Source organism: Stenella coeruleoalba, assembly GCF_951394435.1.
Source record: "Stenella coeruleoalba genome assembly, chromosome: 15".
NCBI lineage: Eukaryota > Metazoa > Chordata > Mammalia > Artiodactyla > Delphinidae > Stenella > Stenella coeruleoalba.
In genome coordinates, this window is record NC_137161.1 from 23,336,307 (window position 1) to 23,359,294 (window position 22,988).

At 38.4% G+C, this 22,988-nt stretch overlaps 1 protein-coding gene across 8 annotated transcripts in view; it reads left to right on the forward strand.

Annotated features, from left to right (window-relative positions):
- The first annotated feature begins 5,931 nt into the window (after positions 1-5,931).
- Positions 5,932-22,988, forward strand: part of RBM39 (RNA binding motif protein 39) — a 31,287-nt gene continuing 14,230 nt past the window's right edge. For 2 of the 8 annotated variants that reach the window (XM_079944753.1, XM_079944748.1), the window contains exons 1-9: positions 5,932-6,226; positions 6,846-6,909; positions 8,651-8,700; positions 13,352-13,546; positions 16,152-16,217; positions 16,313-16,366; positions 19,670-19,787; positions 20,305-20,457; positions 22,841-22,978. In XM_079944753.1, the coding sequence (XP_079800879.1) occupies positions 6,859-6,909; positions 8,651-8,700; positions 13,352-13,546; positions 16,152-16,217; positions 16,313-16,366; positions 19,670-19,787; positions 20,305-20,457; positions 22,841-22,978 (825 nt within the window). In that variant the 5' untranslated portion in view covers positions 5,932-6,226; positions 6,846-6,858. Of the gene's footprint in view, positions 6,227-6,845; positions 6,910-6,959; positions 8,701-12,005; positions 12,082-13,351; positions 13,547-16,151; positions 16,218-16,312; positions 16,367-19,669; positions 19,788-20,304; positions 20,458-22,840; positions 22,979-22,988 lie in introns of those variants that run through there. The other 6 variants (XM_079944755.1, XM_079944754.1, XM_079944750.1 and 3 more) reach the window with 5 other exon arrangements.

Below are 22,988 nucleotides of genomic sequence, written 5' to 3' on the forward strand. Positions count from 1 at the left end.
GTAAAGCAAATATTGAAAAATGTTAAATTTAAAATAATTGGTAGGCATACATTCTATTCTCTCAACCTCTCTGTTTTATAATTTTCATAGTAAAATGTAAAAAAAAAGCAAACCTCAACTGCTCTGATGACCTATGTCAATCAGCTCTTTGCAGAAAATTCTGTGATCACTTCCACCAGTCTGATCCCATCGATTTATTTCATCCAATTCAAGTAAACAAACAAAATTTAGAGGAATAAATGGGATAATGTATAAAAATGGTTTATACACTGTGAAGAGCTACATAAACATGCTATTATTAGTTCTATGACAGTCAAGGCACTGAGCTTGCATAAAATCTTAATACAAAACACTATCTTGAACATAATTTTGTTCCTTCAAGAGTTCTCTAACTAATCTAGAAACTTTTGAAGGAAAGAGACTGTTTTTTATTTATTTGGTACTCGCAAATTGTCCACTGAGTGCCAAAAATTCAGAGGGTACTAAATAAACAGAGAATGAATCAGTAAATGGTACATTTCACAGATCGAACTCTAAAAGAAGAGGGGAGGGGCAAGATAGGATTAGGGTATTAAGAGGTACAAACTATTATGTATAAAGTAAATAAGCTACAAGGATATATTGTACAGAACAGGAAATATAGCCAACATGTTATAATAACTGTAAATGGAGTATAATCTATAAAAATTTTGAATCAATATGTAGAACATGTGGAACTAATATAATACTATCAATCAACTATACCTCAATCCAAAAAAACCCCACAAACCTCTAAAAGAGTATTTTATTTATTTATTTTTATTTTAATATTTTAAAAATATTTTCTAATTTTAATTATGCTTTATTATTTGACCTACATGCTATTTATGATTGTATTAATTTTAAATTCTTTTTTTTTTAAACCCCACATTTGTTTATTTATTTTTTTGGCTGTGTTGGGTCTTCGTTTCTGTGCGAGGGCTTTCTCTAGCTGTGGCAAGCAGGGGCCACTCTTCATCGCAGTACGCGGGCCTCTCACTGCCCTCTCACGCGGGCAGATAAAAGAGTACTTTAAATTTTAAGTTATATTTTATTGAATTTCTGTCATTTTTATTTTCAATCTAAAATAGTGTTTTGCGGGACTTCCCTGGTGGCGCAGTGGTTAAGAATCCGCCTGCCAATGCATGGGACACGGGTTCTATCCCTGGTCCGGGAAGATTCCACATGTCGCGGAACAACTAAGCCCGTGCACCACAACTACTGAGCCCACGAGCCACAACTACTGAAGCCCGCACGCCTACAGCCCATGCTCCACAAGAGAAGCCACTGCAACGAAAAGGCCACACACCGCAACAAAGAGTAGCCCCTGCTTGCCACAACGAGAGAAAGCCCATGCTCATCAACAAAGACCCAATGCAACCAAAAATAAATGAATAAATAAATAAACAAATAAATAAATAAATACATTTTGCAGGAGTTCCCTGGTGGCCTAGTAGTTAGGATTCCGGGCTTTCACTGCCATGGCCCAGGTTCAGTCCCTGGTTGGGAGACAGATCCTGCAAGCCACATGGCACAGCCAAAAAATAAATAAAATAGTGTTTATTTATTTATTTATTTTTGGCTGCGTTGGGTCTTCGTTGCTCCGTTATTTCTCTAGATGCGGTGAGTGGGGGCTACTCTTTATTATGGTGCGCGGGCTTCTCGTTGCGGTGGCTTCTCTTGTTGCGGAGCACAGGCTCTAGGCGCAGGCTTCAGTGGTTGCGGCACACGCGCTCGTAGTTGTGGCTTGCGGGCTCTAGAGCACAGGCTCAGTAGTTGCGGCACACGGGCTTAGTTGCTCCGCAGCATGTGGCATCTTCCCAGACCGGTGCTCAAACTCGTGTCCCCTGCATTGGCAGGCAGATTCTTAGCCACTGAGCCACCAGGGAAGCCCCTTGCACAATCCTTCTGTTCATCGGATGGACGGGGGGACAAATAAGTGGCTGGTGATGTAACCCTGCAACGGCTCATCTTTTAATGACTAACCATTTACAAATTTATGCAAATTCCTTTTGGATATGTCACTACAATGACACTGACATTATGGCCAGTAGACAGGCAAGTATTTGAAACAAATGCCAAATTCAATCTCTAAGTAGATTTATTAGAAAATCAAGCACAAAGTGGGGGTGGGGGGAGGGGCATGATTTGATCTGCTCAAATCAGGCAAAAGTCATATGGGTGGCAAAATTACCTCCATCAGTATGAAACGGGATTGAGTTTCTCATTGTTATGGAAACTTAAGGCGGGGCGGGGGGGGGGGAAATCTCATTGTGCCCTCAGTGGCTCAAGAATTGCTGGAATCTGTCTGGGAAACCATGCAAACACAGTGTTTGGTCCAGGTCAGAAACTCTGGCCCATCAGGAACCTTGGTCCGCTAAGATAATATCTGAATTCTCTTGGAATGTTAAACTCAAAAATAGTAAAACCCTTCTATGTCCTTTTTATACAGGTAAGTTTAAAGTCTTAAAACTTTCATATTAAGGTTAAGAATAGTTTGTATGTATCTGTATTTAAATTGTAATGTTTAGGGCTTCCCTGGTGGCACAGTGGTTGAGAGTCCGCCTGCCGATGCAGGGGACACGGGTTCGTGCCCCGGTCCGGGAGGATCCCGCGTGCTGCGGAGCGGCTGGGCCAGTGAGCCATGGCTGCTGAGCCTGCGCGTCCGGAGCCTGTACTCCGCAGCGGGAGGGGCCACAACGGTGAGAGGCCCGTGTACCAAAAAAAAAAAAAAAAAAAAAAATTGTAATGTTTAGGAGCTTCCCTGGTGGCGCAGTGGTTAGGAATCCACCTGCCCATTCAGGGAACACGGGTTCGATCCCTGGTCCTGGAAGATCCCACATGTCGCGGAGCAGCTAAGCCCGTGTGCCACAACTGCTGAGCCTGCACTCTAGAGCCCATGCTCTGCAGCAAGAGTAGCCACCGCAATGAAGAGTAGCCACCGCAGTGAAGAGTAGCTCCTGCTCACCGCAACTAGAGAAAGCCCGCACACAGCAACGAAGACCCAACCCAGCCAAAAATAAATAAATTAAATAAATAAATTAAAAAAAATTGTAATGTTTAAGGGAACTTGGCATACTAGAAATTCAAATAAAAAATGTGATTGAGTAATTGACTTGAGATTTGTGATTTTAATTGGAAAGGTATGAGACTACATTAGAATAGTTTAAGAAGTTTTAAAACTCACTTTGTGATTTTAATTTTTTAGATTTAGAAGAATTGTTTACATACTTCGGAAAGTTTTAAAATACTAAAAAATAATACATCATGTTAAATTGATAGCATACTAAATTTGAAGAAACTTGCCTAACATAAATGGGACTGAGTTTTTGAAGGGAGTTTAGGCCATTCAACTGGAATTTAACTCAATATTAACAGAAAAAGTGAAGATGATTCTAAAATTTTATTTAGTTAGATTCATAAATAAAACAAATTTTCTAAGTCAGTCTTAAAGACTCAAGGAAAACTGGATAAAATGCACTTACTATATAAGTTGAATATGAGTTTTTAAAATGCAAGTGTGAAAAATAGCATCCCCTGTCCATAAAAATCATACGTGGACATTAAAAAACTCACATTGGCAAAGTATATTTAATTTTCAGCCAAATTCTCAAAATTATCTGTTACCTCCCTTATCCCTGGCACTTAGTTATGCTGTGGTCTCCTTCATAAGTTTTAAGATAGAATGATATTCTTGGTGCTGGAGATGATTTAACCCAATGACCTTCACTGCAAATGACTCGAGAACAAAATGATGAAAGGGCAATGAGTCCATGAGCCAGACAGAGCGAGAGAGGTTTTGCAAAGAGAATGAAAAGCATATTATGTTTTTAATATTTTCTTTTAAATATATAAAAATACTTTTGTTTTAGAGACTGAGTTTTCCAGCAGATGTTTCTTGATTGTGTGCTCACTTGCCAGGTTCACTCTGATATTCCTGGAACAGAAAACAATTTAAGGGATTTTCAATACTCAAGTGACTTAGAGCTTAAATCCTTTCTCTTCTCAAATAAGAAGTCTAGAGGTTAAGGTCGAATTCTGTCATGTTCCCAAAGAAAAAAATTAAGCAGGGGCTACCACCTATGCTTTAATATTGGCACAATTAACAAGTCACAACACTTAAAGGGAAAAGAAAGGCAAAGGCTAGTTTGTCTTTTCTGATATATTATGCGTCAATATAATGTGGTGATTTTCAACATTTAAAAAACGGACTTTCCTGGTGGCGCAGTGGTTAAGACTGTGCTCCCAATGCAGGGGGCCCGGGTTTGATCTCTGGCCCGGGAACTAGATCCCACATGCATGCCGCAACTAAGAAGCCGGCAAGCTGCAACTAAGCAGCCCGCCTGCCGCAACTAAGACCCGATGCAACTAACTAACTAAATAAATATTAAAAATAATAAAATAAAAAATGAAAAGAGGATCTGAGTTTTTAGGAAAAGAAGGGAATATTACTAATTATGCAAAATCTATTAACCCTCTTAAAGAAACACCTGAGTGGAAAGTTAATCCGAAATGGAAAGCCTCTCTATACTTTCCTCTAAATAATTTTGTTTAGAAATAACAGAAGTTAACTGTTTTGAGGATTAAATATTTGCCAGGCATTTTACAGCTATTACCTCATTCAATCCTCACTATACTATTAGGCTTTCATTCATTCATTCATTTATTACGTGTCCACCCGGCTGGGTATGTGGCTAAGCGCTGAGAATTCACTAGTGAGCATTATCGGCCTATGTCAAGATCAAGAAGTTAAGTAATTATACTATACTCTTCACAGGAGGAAAGGGAGGGTAGGCTCTGAGAGGTTAATTTACTGGCCCACGGTCACACAGTGCTGAAGCAGTTACAAACTCATTTCAAATCTTTGCCCTCAATCATTAAGCTGTCAACAGACTTCAAGATTTTCTCCCTTAAAAAAAAAGATTTTCTTCCTCAAGATTTGTTGCTTTTAAGTTATCTTTCCAAATTTTTTCAAGCATTTTTATCTTAGAATTAAAAGTCTTATAGTCAATGATCTCTCTGCCCTCCGCTTTTTCACCGTGTAGACCAAAGAACAAGCGGTGAATGTACACTCTAACTGCCAGGCATATGGGAGACTTCAGGGGCGAGAAGCCAAGTTCCAGGGGGATGGGGGACATTTTTGAAGAAACAATAGCAACCCCGACACAAGGCCAGACTATAAATTCGAGGGTCACAAAGCTGGTCCACTGCCAAGAGAAGCAGTGTTTTTTCACCTTCACTTTGCCTTTTTCCACTACTTCCAAGGCTGTTTTGAAGCTCGACAGTCGCCGCAGTGCCTAGTCCACCGGCTCCACAAGGCCGAGAAATCTAATTTTTTATTCTACACCCTTAGCTCCCTACGCCTGTACGTCTCTTTTCGACTTCTCTCTCACATGCTTTTCACTCCATCTTCACCCCGGCGGATAATCTATACATGAGCGTCTTCGTTTTATTCTATCGCCATATGAACTAGGTTGCTTTATGGCGACCTTGACAAACATCTAGATGGGAGGCTCGCGGGAGGGGTGGAAAGCCGTCAACGCTGAGGGAGAAACCTTCTGATAGTCGCTGGGAGGTGCCACGAGGGGGCGGTGACCACCATGCTCCACTCAACGGTGAGTTTTCTAGAAGATTGACAGGAAACGTACCAACCGTCTTTGCGCTAGCAACTTGAGCGATCTCGCGAGATGTAGACGCCAATCTGGAGGGGGGAGTCAAAAGCGCCTCTCTGAGTGGGGGATGGGAATATCCGTGGCGCAATCATTGCGCGAGATTAGGCCACGGTCGCTGGGCCCTATGGCTAGATCTCGCGATATTTCCGCTGCTCCGGACTGAAACTAAGTGCAGCTTCTCGCGAGAGCCCGTGCTGAGGGCTCTGTGAGGCCCCGTGTGTTTGTGTGTGTGTATATCTCTGTTGGTGAATGTTAGTACAGGGAAGCCGCGGCCGCCATTTCAGAGAGCTTGCCGACGCTGTCGCCGGGGTGGATCCTCCGCTGCCGAAGCCGCCTTCCTGAACTCCCGCGCGGGCTCCTCTAATCCCATTGTTTCTTTTAGATTCTCTTGGGCCTATCCGCCCTCGGAGCCCGAAATTTGGGCTGGGTGGTACTGCGGCCTGGGCCTAGCGGCTTAACAGTAGCAACAGCGGCGGCAGTAGCAACCCCCCTCTTTCCGAATACGAGCACCGCTGGGGCCCCGAAAGCCCGCACAGGTAAGGAGGCGTCGCGGACCGCCGTATTTGCAGGGCTTTTCTGAGGTATGGTTCTTTTCTGGGTTGAGGGGCACTCCTTAGGCGGTCCTAAGCGACGGGGTGGGGGGGCAGGCTTTCGAGAAATGGGCTTCATTTCGAAGACCGCGCCCTTCTTTTTCGGTCGGGTAGATTTCAGGGTTTTCGGGTGGCATGGGCTCCAGAGAGGCCTCGGGCAGATGGCGACCTGTCCCTTCGAGGCCTGCGACGACCGCGACCTCCCAACATGGCGCCAGCCGAATGCTGTCTTGGCACCGAACTCCTCCCAACCGAGGGAGTTTCCCTTTGCCCCTAAAATGGCAGCGCGGGTTTTTGCGCGGAAAGAGGAGCTTTCGTTCGATGCTCTCGGGTTGTTTTTTGAGGCATTACAGGCTTTTTAAAAATCGGATACTTAATCTGCTTTAGCGTGTTCGGTCTTGGGGACATTTCAGGTTTAATTGTCAAGCCTACTAAAGTGCGTCGTCCCACCTTAGTCGTTTTGTGGGGCGTCTCGGAAGTTTTGGAATATGTCCGGTAAGAAGGAAATTTAGCAAAATTTAAAATTGTTTACTCATTGAATTTTTCATTCTTATTCTTCACCTAGGCGTTCAGAGAAAATGGCAGACGATATTGATATTGAAGCAATGCTTGAGGCTCCTTACAAGAAGGTGAGAAAAAACAAGTCGGTGAGGTTTATCTATTTCTTAATTTAGCATTATTCACGAAACTACTGCTGAAATGTAAACTAACCTCCCCGGAGCCCTCTTGATTTATCTTATCAGAGATGCATTAAGTGTAACTTACAAAAGTAAATATATGCTATTGATGTAATAATATTGTGCAGTAGTTTCACTTCAGCGTGATGAATAAATGCCCATCTATCTCTCTTTGTAGACTTGCCTAACGATATCTCACCTCTACTCCCATGAATTCACCTTTGATTCCAGTGTGAACTGTCAATCATAAGGTAGTAATTGAGTGACTTATCGCTGTACCGTGGTCCCCTAGGTAAAATGACTCAACTAAGAATTACCAGCTCCAGTTTGGTATAGCAAAAAGGTGAATGTAGTGGTTTGGGAAAGCAGCAGGGGTCCAAGAATAACACAGCATAACCAGTCTGTGGCAAGCAAATCTTTAAATAAGACAAGTCTTACAAGAAGAAATGGGTGAGATTTAAAAATTTATCCTATACATGAGACTGGTAATAGTCAATATTAAAACAGGCAGGTGATGATCTGCTCAGTTAAAAATTACCAAAATTCTTGGATCCCTGAATAAAACAAATTCTTAAAGCAAAAGAGGCAATATCACAACTTGAGTCACTTGATGACTGTTTTAACTGTTCTCCATATTGTTTTATTTTTAATTAGTCCCTGTCATATTTCACACACAAAACTACAAAGGAGTTATTTTGACTAATAATACAGTCTTTGACCCATTTCAGTATCACAGTAAAAGTGTCTTTTCATTCTTTCACCAGTTGGTGGTGAAAATAGCAGTATGCATGCGTTATCACTGATGTCACAAACTGTAAGCTTTGTAAATTAGCACTTATACTCCTATAACTGATGTGATCAAACTTTAAAATAAACATTGCGCTAAACCTTTTAAAAATAATACATTTGTTTTTGGAGTGTATAGCTCGACCATGTGGTACCAATTTGGATGAATTCTTTAAAGCTTTGAATAGTGTATGTAGTTTTGTAATGCTTAGACTCTTGAAGCGCTACTTTCTATTTTAATGTTAAGATTCTGTCTTAGTTTAACATGGATGTAATTCCATGTAAACAGGTATGGAAGTAGGACTGGTCGATTATTAATTGACTTTCTTGGGTTCTTGGGAGTCAACATTACTAAAGCAGTGTGAATCCCTGTTTGCTTCAGGGCGAGATGTGTGACAGAGGTGGCATCAAGCTCTTACAGTCCCAACCCTCCAACGGAAATGGGCGAAGATCTCAGGAATGGCATCGGTCACAGGAAATCGATAGTGGCTGGCTGCTAGCATGGCCACATGGGGCTTAGGCAGAAATAGAGCCATGGTACTGACCAAAGGGGCCATAGCACATGGAATAAAACTCAACAGGACTTCATTCATGTTTTATAGAAATTCTATTTAACCACTTCAACACTGTAAATCTGGATAACTTACTATCTAACTATGTAAGAAAATAAAATTTGACGTGTTAATATGCATTTTTATTTTTGTATCTTGATGACTTAATTTGTAAGCAACAAAGTGGTTAAACACATATCCATCTAAATTTTTTTATAGCCTTCCATGTTAAACTGTAAATAAGTAATTAGTTTTAAAATTGTTTTGTATTTTCTTATTCCTATTCCCTTTACCCTTTGACAACTTGAAATGTTACCACTTCGTCCTCATGATGTTCTTCTATCAACCCTGCTTAGGATGAGAACAAGTTGAGCAGTGCCAACGGCCATGAAGAACGTAGCAAAAAGTAAGTTTTAAGAAGGGACTTGGGTTGGGGGGAGCTATATGTGATTGATTTTTTAAGTTGTATTCCTGTGGCTAAAGCATCAAACCCAAGGTTCTCTCCTGAAGGGTTTCTTTGCCTTTTTTAGAAAAGTAGGTTCTTTACTTTCTGGGATGAGACTATTTGAGGATGTAAAACTGTGGACTCTTCCCTTAATTTCAGGAATTGGTGTCAGGAACTTTTTGGACACCTTCCCCTCCAAGTCCATCCATGACAATCTGCATAAGAGTTCTAGTGTTAGAGCTTGTCTTTTGTTTTAAATTTATTAACTTTGGTTTAATATTATTTTATCAATGTTCTCAGTAAAATGGTTATATCCACTGAAGATAGTTAGAAAGAAGAAGGTAATAACCAGGCTGTGGAGAAGTATTGTTTGTCCTAAATTACTGAAAGAGTCAGAGCTGTGAATTATTTATGCTCCTTGATGCTCCTAAAGGTTCTTTTTGTAGTAATGTTATAGCACACTTAAGTACTTCTTAATGTTCCTCTTACATGGCTTTCGTCCTCTTAAGCTTTTTAAACTCTGACAGACTTAATAGTGAGAATGGAGTTTCAAAAAGCTATGAATATTTATGCGTGTCATTTAGGTTAAAGAAGTAACCCTTAATAGGAACTCTGATACAGACTAGTACAGAGTATGGTATACAAGAAGTCTAAATAGGTGTGCTTTATAAAATTTGATCCTGTTCTTGGAGTTTTCCTTCAGCTCTAAAATCATTTGAGTCTTAACATCACATGCTCTGTATTATAAGCATTAAGACGTTTTATTAGCCTTCGTGATGTCATATTCAAACGTTCTGTCATGTTTATGACCCCATAATGCATAATGAAAAGTGATATAGAATAAGCCACTTATTTGGTTCTTTTTGGTGCTTCCTTCTAAGAGCTCTAAGTGCTTCATAATATACTACCTCAATATCCTCACAAGGTAGGATAGGTTTGTAAGGTAGGTTAATATAATTTCATAAAATAGATGAGGACATAGACTGGATTGTCCAGGTTTTGCTACACCGATATTCTTACCCCTAGAATATTGTAATGGATCAAAATGATGCAATTTGTAGGACATGTCCTATATTTATTCTGTTTGGGTGGGAGTCTGTTATAGCTCCTCACTAATCATGTTAGGGGTATTGGGTTGGGTTTAGTCTTGAATTGTTATGATTTGAGGCAGTCAACCAATCTTTGCGTGGTGTAATGTCCTCTGATTTTAGACCTTTTACCAAAGTAAGTTTCCTAATTAATCGTTGTGATTTGCAATTCTGTAATCAAAAGAAAACCCAGGAAGGGGTAACCATATAAATTGAAATTATTCAGTCTCTAGATATCAGGCCAAGTGGATGGATAAAGATCTCACTCTAAGTGCCAAAAGAATGAGGACCTACACTATAGGGCACATGCCTTCTTTGTTGTATCATTCTTACATGTCATTTCTTGCTACTAATACCATCTCCAGTTTATATTTGTTAATCATCCTACAACTAAGCTCATTAAGACTACCAGTCTTTTACAAGGAAGTTTAGCATTAAGCTCTCAATGACTGGTGCTTGCTTAGTGGTGTTTATATATATAATGTAAAGAGTCCAATGGGACTAAATAGAAGAATGGACAATTTAATTGGCCATAGGATTCTTTGTTTAAGGGAAGAACCTTTTCAAAACTACAGCTATCATCTAGTTTCTTTTTAAATGTACATATTATTTCTCTTGTCAGACTTCTCATTCTCCTCATTCTCAGTTAAAGCTGATTAAATAAATGACTCCCTTGGTCAGTCAGTAACTGTTCACCCATTTTTTTCCTGAAGGGAATTAATCTTTCAAATTAATTTAAAAGTTACCTAGAAAAAAATTTTTGTATTTAGGCATAAATTATAAAACAAGCAGAATGTTCTTGTGTATTAGTTTTTAGTATAAATTAGGTCTCTTAACCAAAGGAACGTGCCATGTGCATTTTTCATCCTAAAACTTCATTGTTTTTTTAAAAGCCATTGAGTATTGGGATGTAGTTTTAAGGTAGTAAGAAAATGCACATTATGAGAAATTGAGAGTTGACTAGTACATGTTTTCTTTTAAAAAATAGTAATTCTCAGTACATACACTCAGTAGACTTCAGGTAATAGTAAAAGGAACTAAGTTTAATATTAACGCAAATTGGTTGTCTATTAGCCTTCTTTCTGAAAAGCTATACTCCTGAGCTTGGCAAGACCTCAAAGTATGCCTTTTTAAGTACCCGCGCTTGCCTTTATGGGAGTATTATTTGTTAGTATAACCAGTTTTGCAAAGTCGCAACCAGCATCCATTCAGTTAAGCTCTTTTGGAATTTCTCAAAAAAGGATAAAAAACAATAAATGACACAGTTGAAATATATTGGCTACTGTGGTGTGGATTATCTATAAATTTTGGAATAAATGACTTTTCTATTTTTTTTCTTATTTTCCAGAGTACTTTGCATTTAAAATTTAGATCTTCTTACATGGAAGAGGTCAAATCCAGTTATAGCAAAACACCTTTACAGCAGAGGCCATATAACCAAAAAGTCCAAAGGCCCAGCCCAGTGGACCATTTACTTCAATGATGTTCAGTACAAAATTCCACTGCCACTAAAGACTTTGGAAAGTCCCTTTTAAGTTGTAACAGGATTTGACTATTAGTGTGGATTTTGATAACCCTTCTTTAGTTAACTTAATAAATGTTCTTTGAAGCTTCATCTTGTTATAGAGAAGTACACTGCTTTCTTGCACCCTTAAATTTTTGTCTGGGCTTTATAAAGAGGATTATATTTCTGAATGTCTTAGTATGTTGCTGTCTTTTTACCTGTCTGGGGTTGCCTTCAGATGTGGGTGGGGACTCATTTATAAAAAGTCCTAGGAAGACCTTAAGTTGAAATTAACTCTCCAATTTTCGAGTCCTTTCCTTTGGCGCAATAAACTTTGGGCCTAAAAAGAGGTAATTTGGGAGGTTGGCTGCCTCTCTGCAATGGGCCATTATAAGCAGAGCAAAATTTTATTTGTCCTTTTTGTGGGGGATGGAGTTTTTACTTTGTCCCCTAATTGATAATATTTAGGATTTTTGATTATAGCTATCTCAGAATTCTTTAATCTAAGAGATAGTTTCAGGTTTTTAGGCAACAAAGTTGGAATGTTATCTGTTGCCCTTCTGGGCATTGCTTTGATGACTTCTGTATAAGTAATGAGTGTAGCCTAATTTTCTGTCATGTGCTACCTAGCATATACATTTCTGACAGTCAGGTGGATTATCTTGAAATTTTAGACAAAGTTTCTGCCTCCTTGGAAAGCTCTACATCTCCTTGTGATTGGAGTGTGGGTTTCAAGATTCCAGAAGGTGGGTGTCTTCATTTTCTATTTTCAATGCACTCTAAGATGACCTGCTTACAGGTTCTCTGAGGCAGACTTCAATTGCTCTTGTGCTAACTTTGCTTTGATAAGGACTAAACAGTTAATTCAATTTCCAAATGATGTAGTTGTCAAAATGTTTCATAATCTTTTAGCCACTACAAAATGACATTTAAGTGGATAAGTTTAATTTGAAATGTCTTTCAATTTATATTGAAATATCTGAAGGCACCTCTAAAATTTGGGTGATGACAGAGGTACAGATTATAAAAATTATGGAATTGAGTGGGTGGTATGCTGTGAGGAATACAGAAATGAACAGGAAGATACACGACTGACTGGCTTTTTTACCTTTCAGAGCTTGAGAATTTATAAAGATTTATAAAGGTGTTGATTCTTCCCTTTTGGTTGTACCCTACAGGCTTGTATAAACTGGCATAAAGATGGCATATTTCAATATCTGGTGTACTCATTGTAACTTGAAAAAGAAAGTATCTGAAGTGGTCACATTGAAGTCTGGGAGTGTCCGATTGCATTTTACGGCATTAGTTTTATTGTCCTTTGTCATTATTTGCAATAATTTTGCCCATAAAAACCGAAATAGTGATGCCTGTATGGCCCTTTGAAAGTATATAATATTAATATGTGCAAATTGGGTCAAAATTGGCTTACTTAAGAGAAATTAGTGTATTTAATGGCAACTTTTTTATATGATCCAACACTAATACTTAAAGTATTCTATTATAACTTTGATTCTATTACTGTATGTTTTGGATTACAGTTATACTTAGTTGGCCAGATATGATAGAACTTTTAAATAAAGTTCACGGGACTTCCCTGGTACTCCAGTGGTTTGTGACTCTATGCTGCCACTGCAGGGGGCATGGGGTTCGATCCTTGGTCAGGGTTAAGATATATCCTGCATGCTGTGCAGCATGGCCCAAAAAAAAAAAAATTTAAAAGTTCAGGTTTTGATTTATACCTACCAATAAGTTCTCTCCTTGTTAAAGCTTTAGCTGACTCTCAAGAAAGGTCATTATAGTCCCTCTCACTCAAATGATTCATTGTCAACTGGCTGCTGATTTTCAGTAGTAGAAGGCAAAGGTGGGGTGTTGTTTGCCTTACCTAGGAATTATTTTTCCATAAGTGATTATGTATCATTGTATGATAGTAAAAATAGCAAAATATATCTGACCATAAAAGGAAGTATATTTTTTGCATATTCTTAAATCAGCAAGATAATGGTGACTTTTTTCTTCTCAGGAGGAAAAAAAGCAAGAGCAGAAGTCGTAGTCATGAACGAAAAAGAAGCAAAAGTAAGGAACGGAAGCGAAGTAGAGATAGAGAAAGGAAAAAGAGCAAAAGCCGTGAAAGGAAGCGGAGTAGAAGCAAAGAAAGGAGACGGAGCCGTTCAAGAAGTCGAGATCGCAGATTCAGAGGCCGTTACAGAAGTCCTTAGTATGTAACTATAATTATGATCATATTGGTTTGAGAGATTTTTCTGGGTCTACAGATAGCAGCGTAACAGGAGTGACTTGAATTGTGGAATTTTATTTTTCAATATGATTAGTTAAAAAGTATTAAATAAGGATTTTGGCATTGAAAAGTCCAGTAGAAATGCATTGTGTGGACAGATACATGTTTGTTTTACTAGGCATGCAGAACATTTTCTGTTACTCCATCTAAAAATATTACTGTGTGCCAATTCAAACTAAAGCACTAAAGTGCTTTTAAAAAAAGGATTTGATATTGTAGTGCCAAATATGTGAAAGCTTAAAGGTTTGTGAGCTATCACAGTATCCTTTACTGAACATAAAGTTTTTAAAGCTCAGATGGATACAAATTGCAAATATGTATAGTCAGTCAAATACATAGTTAACAATCTTGTCTGTGTGGCTGTTTTCAGCTGAAATGACAGACCAGTTGTGAATTTAGTGCATGCTTCTTGATAATGATCACACATCTTTGTATTTAAGGTGTTTTAATAGTAAGAACGCACTAAAACTGCTTTTGAAGGTTGAATCACTATGGAAATTCTGATGTGGTTAAACATGTTGGAAATGTTTTCGTTAATAGTAATTTTTAAAAAGCTAAAATGTATTAATGACTTCGGAAAGAGCCTTCTTGCAACTCTTTAAGCAGTTCAGTCTAACAATCCCTAGTGATTTATGATGGTCTTTCCTGTTAGTAAATATACTGTTGTAAACTGTGGGATACGTTAAAATTAACAGTTTTAATGTTAAAACTTGAATGGATTAAGATTGAATTCAAAGACAACAGTCCTGAATCAGAGCCTTGGCTCTTTAAATTGGTTAAACACTCTAAGAAACATTCTTAAGCTTTAGTTTTCTCATCTTTTAAGAAGGAGGTAACCACTGACAGGCTATTGAGTCTTGAATGAGAAGAGAATGTAAATTAGAGCACCCACAATACTGTTATTGATGAAATGTTTTGTTATTATTTGAAGCCAATAAAGTTAGTAATACTTGGAGTTCTGATTCAGGTTTTTCAATAAAAAGGATTCCACTCCTTGTTCTCTAAGGTCCTCTTAGCTGACTATTTTATAAACTTTTTAACAGCTTAAAAAGGACCACAATGTTATTTTACGTCTGAGTGCTTTATTAGAAAATATTTTGCTTTTTGTCCAATTGATCAAAATTTACTGCATTCTTTTTTACCAGAATGAACTAAATAGGGGGGAAGGATTGCTTTAATAAATTCTGAATATTATTATCTCTGATCAGTGATGAATACTTCAAGTCAGCCTGTGATTCTGGTCTGACTTAAACTCACTTGGTTCTTATGTTTGGTTTCAGGTGATTTTTAACTACCAAGGCAGTAACTGAAACTTTTATAATTGAAGGGGAAAGGAAATAGCTTATAGACTCTTATTTGTCCAGTAAATATATATTCTTAATGATCACTTTTAGTGTGCTTTGCAAAGGACCCATTTAATACAATTTTATTTGGAACTGCTTGGGTGTTATACGTGCACGTAGAGTCCATGAAAACAAATCCAAATGTGGATTGAAGACCACTATATATTTTCATTTTGCTACCCATCTGGTAAAGGATAGCAGGATGAGCACTAAGGAACATCTGATCTGACCTTTTAACTTAGTTTGGTCTTTCAAAATAAAAGGGCCATAAACTACTGGGCCATTTTAGAATATTGTAGACTACAGAATAAAGCTTTTTAAAAAGTTACTGTTGTGATCTTTTTCGAAAACACTCCTTTAATAATATCAAGTCCCGAAAAAAGAATTTTCCTGAGGGATTGATGAACTTCCTTCCTTCACATCTTTACCATGGACTGTTTTGTCGAAAAGAACTGAGGTGTGTGACATGCTACATACGCTTATATGCAGTCTTGGAGACTTACTGTTAAATGAAAAAGTTGGGAGTTTCATGATTATGGAAAGAATTAGTTCCTTTATATTTTAAAAGAAACTCCTCAAGGGAATTCCCTGGCTAGGACTCTGCGTTTTCACTGCCTGGGGCCTGGGTTCAGTCCCTGGTTGAGGAACTAAGATCCCACAAGCCATGCGGTGTGGCCTGAAAAAATAAAAATAAAAAAAGAGTTCCTCAAACAAGAAGACATACATGAATATTGTATATGTATGTATATATGAGCACATGTATATTCCTTAGGAAGGATCTGCAAAGATGCACACCAAATTGTTAATTATAGTTAGTCCTGGTGTGAGGGAAGTTCAGGATAATTTTCACTTTGTGTCTTTTTTTTCCCCCTAAATCTCAGGAACGTATTCATAAATATGTAGTTCAAGAGAACTAGACTGAAAATTGAGCATTTTCAGAATATTAAAAATCTTGAGGCTGTAACCTTTGGTCTTGGCACCTCTCAGTGGTCCAGGATGGATAACTGTAAGAGCAGTTTGCCTGGGATAGAGTTCAGAGAAGAAAAAGTCTCTTTATTTCCTCTTCATAATTGAGGTGGAAAACAAGCAGCCTAAACAATGTTAAACTTGCTGGAGAGCGCATGAACGCGATCTTAGCAAGACCCTAACCCTGTAACTAGTGTAATTTTGTGTTTCCTTTTTAGCTCCGGACCAAAATTTAACAGTGCCATCCGAGGAAAGATTGGGTTGCCTCATAGCATCAAATTAAGGTTTTTAAACATACTTCTGAATTGTTTAAATTGTTTTTCAAGGAACTAACGTGGTGTACTTGTTTGGGTAACTTTTGAAACTTTTTAACTTGCAGCAGACGACGCTCCCGAAGCAAAAGTCCATTCAGAAAAGACAAGAGCCCAGTGAGGTAACTGTTGTCCCTATTTCTTTTGTTTTGTACTTTTAGCTTTTATAAAGTTTTTACAACTTATGTTACTGCTAAATTTAATGACAAATAGTAATTTGGATCATATTAAATCTTGATTCATTTTGCAGTTATAGTATTATTAATTTTTAAAAGATTTATTTATTTTTGGCTGAGTTGGGTCTTCATTGCTGCACGCGGGCTTTCTCTGGTGGGGGCAAGCGGGGGCTACTCTTCGTTGTGGTGCACGGGCTTCTCATCACGGTGGCGGAGCACGGCCTCTAGGCGTGAGGGCTTCAGTAGTTGTGGCTCACGGGCTCTAGAGCGCAGGCTCAGTAGTTGTGGCGCACGGGCTTAGTTGCTCTGCAGCATGTGGGATCTTCCCAGACCAGGGCTCAAACCCATGTCCCCTGCATTGGCAGGCGGATTCTTAACCACTGCGCCACCAGGGAAGTCCAATTATAGTGTTATTATTACTATTTTTCTTTTTTTTCTTTCTTTTTTTTTTTTTTTTTTTTTTTGCGGTACGCGGGCCTCTCACTGTTGTGGCCTCTCCCGTTGCGGAGCACAGGCTCCGGATGCACAGGCTCAGCGGCCATGGCTCACGGGCCTGGCCGCTCCGCGGCATGTGGGATCTTCCCGGACCAGGGCACGAACCCGTGTCCCCTGCATCGGCAGGCGGACTCTCAACCACTGCGCCACTAGGGAAGCCCCCAATTCTAGTATTATTAATGTGAATTTCTAAGTTTTCAATAACTTGCATGTGAGAAGAACAGAGCAGAAATTCCCACTTTAATGTGTAGATGTTACATGTGCTTTTATTTCCCTTTTATAGTAGCTAAAAATTTTTTTTAACATCTTTATTGGAGTATAAGTGCTTTACAGTGGTGTGTTAGTTTCTGCTTTATAACAAAGTGAATCAGTTATGCGTATACATACGTTCCCATATCTCTTCCCTTTTGCGTCTCCCACACTCCCTATCCCACCCCTCTATGTGGTCACAAAGCACCGAGCTGAACTCCCTGTGCCATGCAGCTGCTTCCCACTAGCTAGCTATTTTATGTTTGGTAGTGTATATATGTCCATGCCACTCTCTCACTTTGTCACAGCTTACCCTTCCCCCTCCCCATATCCTCAAGTCCATTCTTTAGTAGGTCTGTGTCTTTATTCCCGTCTTACCCTTAGGTTCTTTGTGACCTTTTTTTTTTTTCCTTAGATTCCATATATATGTGTTAGCATATGGTATTTGTTTTTCTTTTTCTGACTTCACTCTGTATGACAGACTCTAGGTCCATCCACCTCACTACAAATAACTCAATTTCGTTTCTTTTTATGGCTGAGTATATTCTCTTGTATATATGTGCCACATCTTCTTTATCCATTAATCTGATGATGGACGCTTAGGTTGTTTCCATCTCCTGGCTATTGTAAATAGAGCTGCAATGAACATTGTGGTACATGACTCCTTTTGAATTACGGTTTTCTCAAGGTGTATGCCCAGTAGTGGGATTGTTGGGTCGTATGGTAGTTATATTTGTAGTTTTTTAAGGAACCTCCATACTGTTTTTCATAGTGGCTGTATCAATTTACGTTCCCACCAGCAGTGCAAGAGTGTTCCCTTTTCTCCACACCCTCTCCAGCATTTATTGTTTCTAGATTTTTTGATGATGGCCATTCTGACTGGTGTGAGGTGATATCTCATTGTAGTTTTGATTTGCATTTCTCTAATGATTAATGATGTTGAGCATTCTTTCATGTGTTGGCAGTGTGTCTAAAATTTTTTAATGGTAGCTGTAGAAAACTTTAGCCTTGACTCACCTTTGGAGTTAATAAATTTTAAGTTATTGAAATAACTTCTTGTGGGAAAGTAGTTGAAATAGTCATGAGTTTTATCATTTGGCTCCATTAACTTGAGAAAAGTATTTAATTTCCAAAATCGTAACCGAGTTGACTTGATTTCAAGTAGTAATATTATGTTTTTGAGTGTTTCTGCGAGGTATTTTACTCTTAAAAAAAGATAAGACTGATCTATCCAGTCTACCATTTTGGTTCAAGGAATGTTTTGTTAACATGATAGCATTGTTTTTTTGTTCTGGCTTCCCTTAAAAGGTACCTTTTAACTTTTGAGTCTATCTTCTTGTTTGACGTATTCTAACCCTAGGATTTAGTGATAGCCTTAATGTTCTTAAAGGCGCTCTTCGTAACAGATACTGAGTTTTTGTTTAATATTTAGTTTTCTTTCATGGGAAAACTCGCGTTTAGTTCTCATTCTTTGGATATAGTCAGCTTTGTACCGCTGTGTTACGGTAATAGGTTTAAAATTACTTGCAGATTTCTCAAGGGGATGTAACGTGAGTTTTGTAAAGTTCTTCCGGAGAATGTCCAGAACATGGTTAAGGAAGAGCATGTTTATGCTTACATTTTTAAGGATTTACTTAGAACCTTAATCTTAGTAGAATTATTTATAATAATGTCAGTAGACAATGTTATTTTTCCTTGACGTTCATTAAGTTAAATTTATCTCTTGTGCTCTTTTACTTTTCTCACATATTTGGGCACTTTTAGTTTCCTCTGTAAATTTAGAAGTGTACACCATCTATTTGTAAGCATGAGTAGATTAAATCCCACTATTGTTACTCGGCTAGATAATCTCTTGCTTTTCATTTTTGACTTGCTAATTGTTCCTGTCTCTGTATTCTACAACCATCAAGTATTTTTTCGGGTATTGAATTTGTAGAGTCTTAGTAAGACTGATCTAATTCTGATAAACAGCTGCCTCAGTATTCCATGTATCTATCTCAGTTTGTGAAAAAAAATTCTTAGAGTCAAATAGTTTTCATCATTTGGGGTTTTACTCTCAAGTTTGTCATTTGTGATTATGAAACTTAATTTTATTTTATGATTTCCTTTTGGGGAAACATCCTTTCTACTAATTTGGACCAGTCCAACATTAGTGTGGACTCAGGGGTTATTACTTGTGACTGTCATTAAACTCTCAGGCTTCTGATTGGCCCTTTATTATCCTGGAGAGAGTACCATTTGTAAGATTGAGAGGCCAGTGGACTTTGGTCCTGATAATGTAAGATACTATCAGAAGAAACATTTAGAAATTATCATCATATTGAAGGCATTGAGTCACACTGAATTATTTTATGGACATTTTATATACATCATAGTTAAAATGGGCTTGGGAGTAATGACAGACTGGTTTCAGGAAAGTTTATTCTGTTTACTGAAAATGTGCATTAAGAGTTATTTTAAAAGAATAAATTATGAAGTTAATTCTATATTCTTTACCCCTGTTAGGGAGCCTATTGATAATCTGACTCCTGAGGAAAGAGATGCAAGGACCGTTTTCTGTATGCAGCTGGCAGCAAGAATTCGGCCAAGGGATTTGGAAGAGTTTTTCTCCACAGTAGGAAAGGTAATCTAAGCCTATTTACAGAGCTAATTTAAGTAGAAACTGCAAACAACATTTTAGCAATTGTCAGTGTGACAGATAAAATTAGAAAACATCTAAATACATTTTTTTGTTTGGTGGAATTTAGTTAGGGAATTTTTTTTTTTTTTTTTTAGTATTTATTTATTTGGCTGCATCGGGTCTTAATTGCGGCATGCAAACTTAGTTGCGGCATGTGGGATCTAGTTCCCTGACCAGGAATCTAACCTGGCCCCCTGCATTGGAAGTGGAGAATCTTAGCCACTGAACGAAGTCCAGGGAATTTATTTTTGATACCATTTCTTTTTGCCTCACTTGGAAGTTAATAGTGTTGGAATTGATGTATGTTGATAAATGAATTGGGCCTACAAATTTACCTATTTAAAAAATCTTTTTAATGGCTTGCTTTGCAATATCATTGATATGCCTCTTTTGTCTTTTGAAATTATTATACTGTGAATGGTTGCACAAACAGAACCTAAAGTGTGTGTTTTCTTTTTAGGTTCGAGATGTGAGGATGATTTCTGATAGAAATTCAAGACGTTCCAAAGGAATTGCTTATGTGGAATTTGTCGATGTTAGCTCAGTGCCTCTAGCAATAGGATTAACTGGCCAGCGGGTTTTAGGAGTGCCAATCATAGTACAGGCGTCACAGGTAACTTTTTTCTTGGTTAAGAATTTGATCATTGGTAGTGTTAGAAACTTGTTTCTTAGAGTTGTGTTGTAACGCCTTGAGCCTTACACAATCACCACTTCCTACCATAAGTCAGATGTTCTCAGGGTAGCTTTTTAAAAAAAAATTTGCCTTGATTTCTTTGATAATTGTGTGTTCTTAATAACATCCTGTTCCATTTTAATGTAAGTTGTAAATACTTATTTCATGGAAAAGACTTGGGAACTTGTTCTAGAATTTTACTGATTTGTGATGACTTCTTATTTGGGGATAGAAGCATCTAAGAACATGTTTTCCCCTTCCGATCTTTTAAATGGAATGGTTTTGACATTTTTAGTAAATTTAATATTTTCACTGTTTTAAAATACATACTTGCGAAAGATTTTATATAATGTTAAGAATAGTTTGAACAGCTAGCTGTTAGTTCTAGCATTTCTTGAAAGTAAGATGTTTCAGACTAATTTGGAGAATGTTTTTTAAGATAATCCAAATTATGATTTAATTCCTCTTTGCTGATGCTCCACAATAAATGAGTGTTGCCTTTGTAAAAATGAAATTAGTGTTAATATTTTAGTTCATTTAGGTATGGAAAAATTGGGATATATCATTCTACTGAGTACATATATATATATTTTTTTGTGGTACGCAGGCCTCTCACTGTTGTGGCCTCTCCCGTTGCGGAGCACAGGCTCCAGACGCGCAGGCTCAGCAGCCATGGCTCATGGGCCCAGCCGCTCCGCGGCATGTGGGATCTTCCCGGACCGGGGCACGAACCCGTGTCCCCTGCATCGGCTCTCAACCACTGCGCCACCAGGGAAGCCCCTTTATTGAGTATATTAACGTGAAAGTAGTTTTTTGATTTTTCATCAGTACCTTTTTGTACTAAGAAACAAGTTGATTTCTGTGACAACCTGATAACTTAGATTTTTTAAATGGAGAATATAGGATTTAAAGAATTTATTTTTGGCCTTGCTGAGCGGCTTGTGGGATCTTAGTTCCCCCACAAGGGGTTGAACCCGGGCCATGGCAGTGGCAAAAGCGCCGAGTTCTAACCACTGGACTGCCAGGGAATTCCTGAGGATTTAAAGAATATTTTTTGAGCGATACAAAATAACAGTTGTTATGTTCGTTCCTTTTCAAACCCCTGAAACAAATACTCCTTACAACTCCTGAAAAATCTGGTTACTCATCAAGCTTTTACATCATTTTGTAGTTAGGCACAAAATTTGTAACCAGATCTTAAGTGAAATTCCAGTTTCACTGTTAAGCTGTAACTGTGGTCAGATTACTACCTTCTATCTCTAAAAGACGATGGTAGGTCCTACATAGTGTTTTAGCAGTATGTAATATTGGGTACTTATCATTTGATCATATGTCACAGTAAGAAAAGAATTGTTAGGAAGCAGGCTGGGGGGAATCATTGCTCAATTCATTTCCCATGATGGAGGACAAACCTAATAGTGTGTACGTTGGCCTGGCAAAGGGCTCAGAAGAATCACATTGATAAATGAGATTTTGAATTCATTTAACTTTAACCTCCTATTATGCCCCAGTTTGTTAAAGGAGTTTGTGTTCGAGTATAAATGGAGAACTGTTTCCTTTGAGAAGTACTTGGTATGGGAAAAAATGACTGCTGAACTGAATGGTTTACTTGGTTTGATTTATATTGATGTTAATCCTTTTAAGATGGACAGCCAGTTGGTGTACTGTATGTTGAGTAACAGTGATATTGAGAGCACATGAATAATGAGTGTATTTAACACTTCAGGAGATAATCTTGTATTTCCACATTTGGCATATCTGTTACCAGGATGCTGCTTTAGACTGGCATAATGTAGGGTTTTTTTAAATTTTTTAAAAAATTTTATTATTTAATTTTGGCTGCATTGGGTCTTTGTTGCTGTGTGCAGGCTTTCTCTAGTTGCGGTGAGCGGAGGCTACTCTTGGTTGTGGTGCGCGGGCTTCTCATTGCGGTGGGTTCTCTTGTTGCGGAGCACAGGCTCTAGGTGCTCCGGCTTCAGTAGTTGTGGCACGTGGGCTCAGTAGTTATGGCTCGCAGGCTCTAGAGCAGTGGCTCAGTAGTTGTGGAGCATGGGCTTAGCTGCTCCGTGGCATGTGGGATCTTCCTGGACCAGGGCTCGAACCCGTGTTCCCTGCATTGGCAGGCGGATTCTTAACCACTGCGCCACCAGGGAAGTCCCCAATATTCTTTTATGTATGACTTACACTTAGCATAATTTGATATCAGTTGTCATTAAGCAAACCTAAGGTATGAGTGGGATTTGCTACTCTGCTCAAAATGGTATTTATTCATTCTTAAGTGGATGTGTGATGTGCCTTATGTGTTGTCTTAACTAACTTGTAGGCAGAAAAAAACAGAGCTGCAGCGATGGCAAACAATCTACAAAAGGGAAGTGCTGGACCTATGAGGCTCTATGTGGGCTCGTTACACTTTAACATAACTGAAGATATGCTTCGGGGGATCTTTGAGCCTTTTGGAAGGGTAAGTCCCA